The 12,729-nt window shown below is 48.9% G+C and overlaps 1 protein-coding gene across 3 annotated transcripts in view; it reads left to right on the forward strand.

Annotated features, from left to right (window-relative positions):
* Nucleotides 1-12,729, forward strand: part of Capzb (capping actin protein of muscle Z-line subunit beta) — a 98,063-nt gene that overhangs the window by 26,362 nt on the left and 58,972 nt on the right. For 2 of the 3 annotated variants that reach the window (XM_028759667.1, XM_028759669.1), the window contains exon 1: nucleotides 3,195-3,242. The exons of the other annotated variant lie outside the window; for it this stretch is intronic. In XM_028759667.1, coding sequence (XP_028615500.1) covers nucleotides 3,210-3,242 — 33 coding nt within the window. In that variant the 5' untranslated portion in view covers nucleotides 3,195-3,209. Of the gene's footprint in view, nucleotides 1-3,194; nucleotides 3,243-12,729 lie in introns of those variants that run through there. 3 annotated transcript variants of the gene reach the window in all.

Consider the following 12,729-nt stretch of genomic DNA (forward strand, 5'->3'; position numbering starts at 1 on the left):
CCCCCCCCCCGGTCTCTCTGTGTGTGTTTGTGTGTGTATGGTTGTGTACTGTTTTTCCTAATGAACAGTTGCAGATCATAGGGCAGGGCAGTTAACATTGTGATTCTGGGTTGAGCTCCCAGCCTCACCAAGTACTAGCTGTATAGTTTGGCAAGTTCTTAGCATGTCTGCCTTAGTCACTTCACCTCTGAAATGGAAGTGCTGCTACAAGATATTCTATAACTATTAGATCAGTTGAATGAGCTCCCCGCCCATGCCGTGTTCAGGGTACGCCTGACCTGCTGAAAATGCCTTCTGCAACTCTCCCTATAGAATGGCACAGGCACAGACATAGAGTGTGCTTTTTACAAAAGTGTGTGTATATGATAACTGACATGTGGAGGTCAGAGGACAGTTTATAGAGGTTGGCTCTTCTACCATGTAGGTCCTGGGGCTCCGACTCATGTCAGACAGGCTTAGCAGCATGTGGCCTTACCCCTCGAGCCATCTCAGCAGCTGCTCAACTATGCTTTCTTTAGGACTCCGGTTTTTCTCTTTTATACTATGCTGCTGTTGGACATTTGGAAAAGAGTAGCTTCTCCTGCCATGAGCATGCTGGCATATGACGCAAAGGCATTTTTAGTTTGAGACAGACATGAAGGGCACTGTCACTATTTCTCAGCCCTAGTCCTCGTGCCATCCTTTGCTGGCTGTCATCACACTGTCCAAGAGGTCCTGCTTTGTTCTGGTAGCCCTCAGGCTTCCAACTGTGGAGTGTGACCTTTTAGCTCTGCTCAGGGACACACAAGTATGGTTTGTACAGGTCAGCCTCCAAGAGACTCCGAGGTCATGCATTTCTGTGGCCAAAGAACCGCTGGGGTTTCATTTGCAAATGAGAACCACCTGGCCAGCTGTGTGGGTCATATGGGAGCCAGATGGGGGCAGGCAGGCAGGGCAGCTTGGGGCAGTGGCCAGTGGTCTCTTTCCACTTCCCATTGCCTCTGCTGCCTTTAACCCTTGTTTTCTGGAATGCCAGGGTAGTCCAGGACTAGACAGTGACCAGTCCAGAAATGTGAACCAGAGCCAGGGCATGGCGATATGCACCCCAGGTCTTGTGGGAGAAGGGCACTAGGTGACCACATGGCCTCCAGTGTCAGAATGTCCATGACCAAAGCAAAGGAACTGGGAGGAAAACTCAATAGCAAAGTTGGTGGGAATCATCGAGCACCCAGTGCTGCGAAGCCTCCCTAGGAAGCATGGTGGCTGGGTGACAGCTTGCTGCCACATTGGAAAGTAAAGTCATCAGGCAGGGTCATGTAGGGACGCTGGCCATGATCATAGACAAGGGAAGGTGGGACACTGCATTATCCTTTGATCCACAGTCGCAAGAACCAGGTCTGACTCATGATTCTAAAGGAAGTCAGGGTAGGAGATTTTCTCTGAGCTTTGTGGACTAAAGAGGATGAGGGAGGCACTGTGTTACTTTCTGTCTCCAAAACTCTTAGAAAGGAGAATACAGGAGCTTCTAGTTGTCAGCCATCTGCCTTCTGCTGCACTCTCAACATTTCTTAGAACACAGTGATTAAATCTGTTTGTTGTTTGTTTGTTTGTTTGTTTGTTTGTTTTGGATGGAGCCCGGCATTAAACCCAGGGTCTTAAGCACCCAGCTGAGCTACTGACAGTCATTGATGTGACAGAGCGTTATGCTGGCTCGCAAGCTGCTGGGGCTTGTGCTTGTCAACTGAGGTGGCTGTGCCTCTGCGTCCACACAACACTTGGAAGGAGATCCATGGAAAGTTTTGTGGTCCCTGCTTCCCCAAGCCTCCTTAAAGACAAGGTCTAAGGTTGACTGGCATCCTGGCCACATTTTAAATGCACTCCTTCACACTGAAGTGTGCAAAGTTGTCAGTTCTCACAGTAAAGCTTTCTCTTGAGGGGTGGGATCGGGGCTGTTGAGGTAATCAGCGTGGCAGTTGTCAAGTTTGTACTTTTGGTGGAACACATATTCAATATTAGATTTTTCTGTTTAGACTCTGGAGAGATAGATAGCTCAGCAGTTAAGAACACTAGCTACTATTCCAGAGGACCCAGGTTCAGTTCCCAGCTCCTTCCTCTGGTGTCCTTGGGTACTGTACACAGATGGTACACAGACATACATACAGGCAAAATATTCATAACACATTTTAAAAAAAATGTGTCTGGGCTGGAGAGATGGCTCAGCAGATAAGAGCACTGACTGCTCTTCTAGAGGTCCTAAGTCCAATTCCCGGCAACCACATGGTGGCTAACAACCATCTGTAATGGGATCCGATGCCCTCTTCTGGTGAGTCTGAGCTAGATGTGTGGTGGTACCCTTAATCACAGCACTTGGGAGGCAGAAGCAGGCAGAGCCTTGGGTACGAGGCCAACCTAGTTCCACAGAGTGAATTCCAAGACAGCCCATCTCAAGCAAACAAACAAACAAACAAGCAGAAGAATGTGCCTGGAGGAAGTAAAGCCTCTCAGTTTGACAAGACCCAGTTGACGGATGGCTTGTAGTGTTCAAGAGTCTGAGAAGTTCTGCTGTAAAATACTTGGGATTGAAATGTGTAAGAGGGGGAAAAACACCATCTTCTCTACCAAGAAAAGGAGCTTTCAGTCGGTCAGGGTTGGCACTTTAAGTTCCATTCTGTCTTCGCCCATGCCATGCGCATCTGAGTGTTGACACTGCAGACCTAGTAATGATTGCCTAAGGCCCAGCTGCCTGCTTGTGTTGGAAGACTGGTCTCCATGTCTGCACAGCAGGGGCATTAACATCTGTCCAGTGCCACCTTTGAGTAGAGCATAGAAGGAAAAGAACGTTCTAATAGCATTTGACGCTTAATTGCCAAATACTTCCTGAGAGAATTGTGCAGGCGTTGAGCCTGTGTAGCCTCTGATCACGAAGCCCTCTATGTAATGGGTTAACATCCCCTCCCTTCCTCCACACACACTGCAATCTTCATTTTAGCTCTCACCATTTCCTCCACTTGATGTGAGCACTTCCGCAGCATCCACAGCACATCTTGACCCGGTGGCTTTACAGTTCCTGTTGAGGAAGAGCTAAGTGGTTTCAGTTCTTAGTGCACAGTGTGTCCTGCCCGAGCTGTGCATAGCACTTAGGCACGGGACCCACCACTGCCGCCTTCATTTCCACTCATTTCTGCACTGAACCTGGCAGCTCCTGTCAAGCCAGCCCTCTCCCAGACTGTATGCCTATATTGAAGCTGACCTCTGGGGATCTGGTGAGCCTCCTCCTGATGGACCACATACTCCTGCCCTGCTCTGTGGCAACAGACTAAGCCAAGCCATGGCTGCCTTCCTCAAAGCCACCACCGTTTCTGCCTCTAGTCTGGGGGCTGTGGTTTTTTTTTTTCTTTCTTTCTTTCTCTCATTCTTTCTTCCTTTCAAATGAAAATTCCCAGAGTTCATTGTATAATGCAATTCTGTAAGTTTTTAGTAATTGTACAGAGTTGTATAACCATAACCACAATCTAATCTCAGAATACTTCCCTCGCCATCTCGTTCCCACCCTGCCGCAGGCAACCACTGTCTGATCAGTTCATATCTGTGGACCATGCAGATTCTTTAAAGAAGCTAGTAGTGTTTGTGGAGCTAAGAGTTGAACCTAGAACCTTGTAAATGCTAGGCAAATAAATGCTCTAATCACCGAGCCATACCCTGTTTATCAGAAGACATTTGCAAGGGACCAGGCTGTCCTACTGGCTGTTCCCTTTGGGATGTATGGACAAAGGGATCTGGGGGTTTTGTTTTGCTTTTTTTTTTTTTTTTTTTTTTTGCACTACATGACATTTTACAGACCATGCCATCCATCCATTCACACAAACAATCAGGCAAAACTGGTAAATGGCCGAGCTTGTGCTTTACTTATGGAAAGTGTAAAAAAGAAAAGAAAATTGCCAGGCTTGGTGGCACATACCCCTAAGTCTAGCCCTGGGAAGCTGAAGCAGGAGGATCACTTTCAAGGTCAAATCTGGGCTACCCAGAGGAACCATGTTGAGGCAGGAAAGAAGGATAATTCAATCAGAATTACCCTTCATGGATAAAACCTCTTTTATATTTTGTTTTTGTTTTTTGTTGTTTTTGTTTTGTTTTGTTTTGCAACAGTATCATCATGTAACTTCTTTTGGAAACTTCCTGTTAAATTGCAAGTTGCAGTTGTTATATTATCCTTGTACCATAACATAAAATCAAGGTTGCCTTCACTTTGGGCTGTTAGAAGTGTTGCTGAAGAGAGCATGTTTATGTCAGAGCCTCTTATGGGGCTTTATGGATCCTTGACTCACAGGGTTTGTGTCCACCTCCTTCAATTGTTTTTCTTCCTAATTTAAAACTTAGTTGCAAAACTACTCTGTAGCTATCTCCCCTGAATTTCATCTAGTCCATAAAATGGTTTGCATTCCTGATTGGCTCCAGGCCCTAGGAAGCAGATCTTTTTATGAGGGGCTGAGGTACTAGAAGGAAAGAGAACAGACCTTGTGATGCCCCGGTTGTGGAGCCTGGCATAGGGGCCAGTGCACTGTCACAAAACCTTGCAGTCTAGACAGCAGTTTGGTTCTTGGCAGTTTGTTTCCCTAATTTAGAAGTACCTAATGTGCCTGGCACTCCAAAAGCATCCAGTGCCATTTCTAGAGTGTTTAGTTTTGGCTTCCTCTGTTTTTATTTGTTTCTAAGGCACCTGGGGAGCGGGGGAAATGGTCCCTACAGTTTTATAGTCTTGGTGATGGCGGTCATTTGACATGCTACCTTGCCGTCCACTGTGGTAGTTGCTCAGTGAATGAACTGGAGTGTCTTGTGCCTGCTCTGTACCCTCACTCTGTCAACAGGCTGTGCTTCCCTAGTTGCCACTGAGACTCGTCTTTTGCCCCACCCTGGGCTGGCACAAAGCTGTCTCAGTACAGTGCAGTGTTCCTGCGTGTGCCGCCACCCCTCCACCCTCCCCTTGGAAGCAGGGTCTCTGAGCAAATGGACTCCTGGTGTGCTCAGGGTGCCATGGGTCCCTTCCCTGCATCCTCTGGTTGGGTTACAACCTGGGCAGGTAGGGCACACAGGAGTCATAGCTGTGACCCACTTGTTGCTTTCAGCTCCGCTTGTCTCTACAGCTGTTCTCTGATTTCATTGTGTTTAAAAGTGTTGTGGATTTTTGTTTGTTTTGTTTTGATGTAGGAGCTCACTATAGCTCTAGCTAGCCTGAAACTAACAGAGATCTTCTCCTCCTGAGTGTTGGGATTGAAGGTGTGCCACCACATCTGACCTTGGAAGTGTGACTATCATCGTAGGCCGTCTTTGGGATGCAGTAGAGGAAGCCAGTGGAGTGGATGTAGACACAGCCGATGCAGACACTGCCCATGAGTCCCTCCTCCATCTGTTTGGTGCTTGTTGAAGCCCAGCTCTCACACAGTCTTGGCAGCCCCTTGCTGAGATCCTGGGTTGTCATTCTAAGCACTTAGTCTTAGGCTGGACTCGGATTCACCTTTTCACTGTAAAGAAAGGGCGGAGGGAGCTGCGAGAGTTAGATTTCAGGAGAGATGTTTGATTGTTCTTACATCATCCCTGCCAGCATCCATTTCTGATGCCCACTGATCACAAAGGTATCTTTTATTCATGTGCCCCTGAGTGAGTGTTCCTCAAGTACTTTCTGGGCAGCTCACTGAGCTAGTCAGTAACGCCTATGTGCTTTCCTTTAGCTGTGGGAAGAGTTGTACGCCCTTGTCCCCCTCCCACACCCCACCCCTGGTGTGCCCTGGCCTCATCTCCTGGGCTAAAGTCGGGAGTAAAGCTGGAATTGCTGCAGCAGACGTTCTGGGCTGGGGAGACGGTGCAGGGCGCGCTTGCCTCCAAGTCAGGAGGACCTGTAGCATACATCCTTAATCCTGCCATGAGATAGGATGAGACAGGAAATGGAGATGACAATCCCCAGATGCTTGCAGGCCAGCTAACCTGGTGTATGCAGTGGGAAACAAAAAGGAGACCAGTACCCGAGGTTGCCCTCTGATCTTTTTGTACATGTGCATGTATGCACACACCAACATGCACACGCACATACACACTTACTTCTAAGGGCCAGTTCTGTCAGGAACATGCTAAGTGGCACACAGTAAGCCCAGCTAGTGTCTCAAGTCTGTTGTGCGCGAATGCAGGTGGAGCTGGGGATGGCAGCTGATGGAGTTCGCCAGCTCTGCTTCAGGTCTTTAGGTCTTAGAGACTACTGTGTGGCAAAGAACTGGAATAGCTGGACTTGGGTCTGGCAGACAGAAGGGAACTCTTGGTGGGAGGAAGATGCAGGTGGGAGGGAGCGCTACCAAGCAGCCAGTGTTTTGTGATCAGACTGCATGCAAAACGGGATGTTCCCAGGGTAACTCTCTGCAGGGACTGCAGTACTTGGAGCGTGTGTAGGGAGGGGACTCTGGAGTAACTAAATTCCCCCAAGAGTCTGTGATTCTTTAAGAAACAAAGATCTTAACTCAAAATTCCTGCTACTTGATACAGGCTGTTCCCATTCTATTCCGAGTGTGTATGGCTGTGCTTTACAGGAATCTGGTGTCTCTGCTGCTTTTAAAACTGATGGCCATCCATGGGGCTAGAACAGCCTTGCATTTCACCTCTTTCCCTTAGGTTGTGGTGTCCATCTCAGGTGGACAGTTGAGGCCTGCAGGCTCCTGGGGGCTGGCTGATGCTGTTGAGGACTGACCTCTAGTCTATGCTTCATCCCGCCATGAACTTGTATGGTTCTTTTGTGAGAGAACTCACACAAGAATAAATCTGGCTGAAGAGTAAAGCTGTTTTCTATCATTGATTAGAAACGGATTCCTACACTGCCCCTTGTTCTGGAATTAATCCTCCTGTGAGAAGGAGCTAAGTCATGTTCCTCAGCCAAAGGCCACAAGGAAATGAGAAGTGAGCAAGCCTTGCTCGGGAAGGCCTCCTGGGTCAGCCCTTGCTGGGGACTCCAGCCCAACACCTATGTCCTTACTGTCTGGGGACCACACCTAAGTTTCAGAGCTGAGGTGCAGATACAGCCTCTGATATGGCCGCAGGCTCTGTGCAGAATCTCATGGGAGACAGGAGGTTGTCCACACCCCTGCCACACAGAAGCAAGAGATGCTGGTGTGGGAAAGCTAGGGGGTCATCTTGGGAAACTTCTTCTTTTCCTTCAGCATGTTCTGGCTATCTTTGGTTCATTTCCTAATAGAATTTTCTTATTACAATCTGCCTTCCCCAAACTGCAGAGAGCATCACATTGCTGAGGTACACAGGGTGCCCCCACTTCCTGCTTGAGCAGCACTCACCTCAAGCACAGAGCTGTGTGTGTTTACAGAGTGCATGGGGTCACTAGTGATCATCCCAATGCCTGCCCAGCATCCTCTGTGTCATGTCAGGGCCTGTGCTCCCCACTTCTCCAGCCTCTCCAGCAGTTATTCCAGCTGGCAGAGCTGTGACAAGGGTTTCCATAAGCATTCCCACGGTTCTTCTAATGAGTATGACCTCGGAGCCATGTGCCTCGGTCCCTCTCCTGCCGTGGGAGGTGGTGGGAGGTAGGGACAGTACTCGAGGGATGGCTGGATTTGCTCTCTGGGGCTCTGCACAAAGCTGAGCATTTGTTGGTCATCCAAACACTGTTGTTCTCTGGGGAGTCAGGGTTAGGAGAGGAACGCCTTCTACCTATCCACGAGCAGAAAGCTGAGCAGTACACCCCCTCCGCTTCCTTGAACTCGGCCCTGTTCTATCTGGCACAGAATTTATGAGCTAAGTATCAAATAAACTTGGCAAAGTGAAGCAAAGATGTTTTCTCTTTGTGTCCTGGGTGAGTTTTGAAGCTGGCTTTGCTGAGGCCCCTGGGTAGCAGTTTCTCTGGTTTCTCTGTGCTGGTGGGGGTCCGGGATAGATGCCTTTCTAACACTGTGGTACTAGGGCATCTTGCTGTGACAGCAAGTACAGCTGCTGCCCCTGTGACTTGTCCCCTGATGTAGAGGTCCCTTTTTCACACCAACTCTCCCCCTGCAGAGGGTTCCAGGCAGCTCAGGCATTTATGGGGCCGAGAGGTAGAAGTACTTGAGGCACTGTGTATTCTCTTTCTTGGAAATTGCTCCTCTGCTGGTTGGGAAAGTGTCTCCCAGTGCTTGGTGGGGTTGTGTGTAGTTCAGGGATCAGAGGGGTTCTATGTGTATTCCAGTTCTCTGTGGGGTTGCATGTAGCCCTGACAGCCATGTTTATCTGTATGTTAGGAATGTACAGTGGAGAGGTGATGGGGTTTCAGGCCTCAGCCTTTTCTTCAGTCTCTCCTCCTGCTCTAAGAGGCCTGCAACATTTTACAGAAAGCTCTGTGATTGTCAGGTTTTGAGGGGTCAACACTGGGGCTCTAGTTCAGCGCTTTGTAACTGCTGGCCTGTGACAGGTAAGCTATATCCCAAATAAGGTTGTTTACCCTTAGTGAAAGCTGTCCGATAGGGGCATATGTATCTGGATGAGAGGTTATCTGCCTTGGCATGGGTAGTGCCATTCCGAGAAGCTGAGTGTTGTAGATATTGGTTCTCCTGGCCTCCCTGTGGTTCCATTCTTAGGTACATGTAGCTGTACAGTCCAGGTCAGGAAGCTAGTCCATCCCCTTTGATCTGTCCAGGCTCATGGGTCTCCAGGTCTCCTGGGCACTGGCTCAGTTGTGCTGTGATAGAGAATCCAGCATTGTTTCCTAGAGGTGGCCCGAGGCCTTCCATTTGAAATGTGAGACTTTTTAATTTTTTCATTGCCTTTCTGTTTCCTGTTGACTCACATGTAAAGGTCATTGAACATTGACTGTCCCAGGTATGTATTAGTCACCCACATTTCCTCTTACAAGAAAAGCACAGAGCAGGGAGATTCCTGTCCTTAGTTTCTAGGGTAGACTTCAGCTTGGAGCTTAGAGGCCTGCCCCAGGTCATGCACACAGATTCGGTGGGGTCTAAATCCGAATGCAGACTTCTCTCAGACATCATTCCTTGCCCAGGGTTCTGCCTGCTTCCTCTGCAGCTCAGTAGTACCAACCCAGATGTTGAATAACTGGCTGCTCCTCCTATGGAAATGTCACTGAGAGGTTGCAGGGTCTTAGGACAGGGAGCATGGGCTTGTGGAGCACTCAGGGCAGTGACCTTGGCTGTGTGCTACAGTCCCAGCAAAGAGGTCAAGGCAGGCAGATCCTTTAGGATTGCAGGCTAGCCCCTATAGCTTAGTTAGTAAGGCCTAGGCCAGTGAGGGGCCTTGTCTAAATAATAAAATAAGAAAGGTTGTCTCCTAGCTCACACATGTACATTTGTGTACATGCATATACACACACAAAGCTATAGTTATAGTTTCGCTGATGTCTTCTTGGCAGTGAGGTGGAACCTGCCACTTCTGGCTTAGTGGAAGCTGTCCTGACATCATCAGGGCTGCTTTAGGCAGAAGCCTGGTGGTACTCAGCAGTAATGCCCAGGGTTGGTGCTCTGTCTACCTCTTTCTGCCCATTCATGGGTATTTGACTCCTTCCCTTGACAGTTTCCCTTGAAACCCTGCCCTCAGCATTCATTAGAGGATGGGAGAGACGCTCTAAGCCTCTGCTGGCAGGGCTCACTGACAAGGCATGCACCAGCTCAGAGGAGCCGTGTCTGCAGATGGAGGGGCACCAGGTCCTCTTGGGGAGAACGCTGTGCTTTAGTGACGAGCCAAAATGATTAGCTTTGTGACTGGCTTGTCAAGCCCTGGCTGAAAGCTCTTTACTTGTACCCCTTCAGGTAATGGTAAATGCTAAGCAGAGGGCAGCTGTGGCTTTAGAAACACTGGAGCCTGGCACCAGACCAGATCAGCTGTAAGAGAGTCTTCGAGAGTTCCTGCTTCTCCTTGGACACGGTTTTAGATGATGTGGGTTTCTTTATAGGTGCTTCTTAGACATTGCCTTCCAGTGGGCCTGCACTGGAGATTGCATGATTATTTGTATTTAACAGATGAAAAAATTAAGGGTCAGACTTGTCTAGACCCCACTGCTAGGATATGGCAGGCGTAGGCTTGACACTGTTTTCTGTCTTCTGACAGATTTGCCATGCTATCTTAGGTGAACAGTGAAGCCAGGAAGTGTCTTTTTTTTTGGGGGGGGGCATCTCTTTGCCCTGTAGGTCATGATATAAACCAGAAGAGAGGAGTACCAGGTCTTAGTTTAAATTTGCAAGCATGTCACTTGTTGGTAAAGAATTGCGTCATAGGTACCCATCAGCAGAGTAGCTTTTTGATACAGTGGAGGAGTGTGGAGACAGGTTCCTTCAGGATTCTGTTGTCTACTGTTCTGTCCCTGCGATTGAGGGTTGAGTGCAGCGCCTGGCCTTTGAGCGGGAACAAGCAGACAGCAAGGCTCAGAAGTTGGGTAGTTTTCCTTCAAACGTGGGCCTGGGAAGTAGGAGAAATCACCAAGTCCAGAGGTGCATCTGCCTAGAGCGCCAGTGTCCACAGCAAAGCAGGCGACCACAGTTAGCTGTACACTCCAAGTGGCTGGAGAGGGTTCGTTCCAAATGCAGGACACGCATGGCAGGTCGCATAGAGAGGCCTCGATCTGATCCGTACATGTCGTACACATGTGTGCAAGTGTAGGTGTGAGTTAAATGTTTAAAAATGTTAAAAATAGCCGTAAGTCCTTGTCGTTGTTTTTCTTTTTGCTGTGCTGGGACTCAAGCCCAGGGCTTCATGTGGGTTGGGAAAACAGGCTTTATGTAAACTCTGAGCTGTGTTCCAGCCCACCCAGTGCTTATTTGATGCACAAGTATTGTGTTCCTTTCTAGCCTTCCTTTAGACCTAAATCAAGAATCAGCCATGTTCTACTTGTAGGTAAACTGCTTGGGTTAATGGAGACTCCCCCCGCCCCCATTCTTCATATACTGCTGCTTTGGGACCTGTTTGTGCTGTTGGCTGATGGGAGCTGATCTGTCATGTTCCCACCCTCACCTCTGAAAGCTGTGCAAGTCCTTTATTGGGCTAAATATTATGTACAATGTATTATGTTAAAAAATATCCAAATACTACACATTGTATCCAGGATAGCTCATGAATGTGTTTAAGAGAAGGTTCTTGTCAGTTAGCTGTTACTGCTACAAAAAGAGTTGACTTCTCCTGCAAACCTTTTTCCAAACAGTTTCCTTCCAGGTTTGGAATACAGGGTCAGTGGATTGATTGTCTGGCCTCAGCACAGTCTTCTTGAGTTTCCATAACATTGAAGTAGATGTGGACAGCACACATGCCATCTATTGAAGACATCTTGGGATTGCCCCTAATTATGTGTCTAGCTGCCAGTTGACGAAGTGGAGGGATTAGTCGATGGTTACATGAAACCAGCCAGGATCATGCAGAGGCAGCAGCTGGAAACATCTGCAGACCATTAATGAACAGACCATAGGTGATGGCGCCCTGTGGACTCTTCTAAAGGGGCCAGGAAACCATCAAGCAGAGATGGTGTCTCCAAAAAGCTTTAGTGTTTTTAAGAAATCACCTGTCAGTGGTGTGTGAGACTGTGGTTGTAATCCAAGGAGACAGATTGGTGGTGGAACTGCTCCCCATCCCAGCCCACCCCGCCTGGGAGAAGACCGTCACTGTTGATTGATTCTCTGAGCCAGTGGGCTGTTACAGGAGGTGAATGGTACACTGGATACTGTGGGTTAGTGGCCTCTGTAGAACGGGCGGGTATGGAGGCCAGTCTGTGTCTCAGTGTCACAGTGCTCTGGCTCCAGGCCAAGAGACCTGAGCTTTCTGAGTCCTCACCTGTGAAACTGGCACCCCCTTCCCCAGGACATGGGCCTGCTCCTCAGTGCCAGCAGCAGATGCAGTGCTACTTTCTTCCCTTTCCTTCTGGAATTGGTTTGCACACTGAATTGGTTCTCTTCTCTTCCCTTCGCTTCCCTTCGCTTCCCTTTGCTCCCCTCCCCTCCCCTCCTCCCCCCTCCCCTCCTCTTCTCTTCCTTTCTTTTTAAGACAAAGTTTCTCTGTGTCCTGGAACTCGCTCTATAGACTAGACTGGCCTCAAATTCATGGAGTATCTCTGCCTCCTGAGCCCTTGGATTAAAGGCATGCACCTTCATGCTCCTTGAGGAGCACAGCGAGTAACTCACCCGCACACTCTTGAGTGGCCTGAAGCATGTCCGTCTGCTTTCCTCTCCTCCCCTCTCTCATCTCCTTCCAGTGAGCTCAGACTTTTAAATGCTGTTGCATCAGTCCTCCTGACACAGAAGTTGTAAGGCACTGTGGGGAGGAAGTCAGCCCAGCTTCATCCTCAAGTCTCTGCTTATAGTTAAGCTGTGAGCAGATGGTGAGCCCAGCATTTGGTTCACTTGCTGTGAAGTTGTCTGTCTACTGAGCTAGAAAGTTCCGGAGACCCTGGTCAGTGTAACAGCTCTGTGTTTTCAAGCCCGGACAGGTGATCAGATTGCTCCTGCGAGAGATTCTGCTCCAGGTCAGCCAGCTTGTTCTTAAGCAGGCCCGAGAAGGTGCTGGCAGTGTGGCAGAGCCACCTACTTACTGTTGTCATCTGACCTGTGTGTTTGTCCTCTGCCATCCCTGTTGCCTTAATAAGTTCAAGGCACGGGAAGCAGGCAGCTATGGACTGCAGGAGTACTGGTGGGGGTGAGCTTTAAGCACACAGAGCCCATGTGTGGTGGGATGGGTGGCCACCATCTGTTGAGGAGGAGGGTACAAGAAGAGCATCTGCCTTCTACTTAGGTA

Source organism: Grammomys surdaster, unplaced genomic scaffold (assembly GCF_004785775.1).
Source record: "Grammomys surdaster isolate TR1022 unplaced genomic scaffold, NIH_TR_1.0 126313, whole genome shotgun sequence".
Lineage (NCBI taxonomy): Eukaryota > Metazoa > Chordata > Mammalia > Rodentia > Muridae > Grammomys > Grammomys surdaster.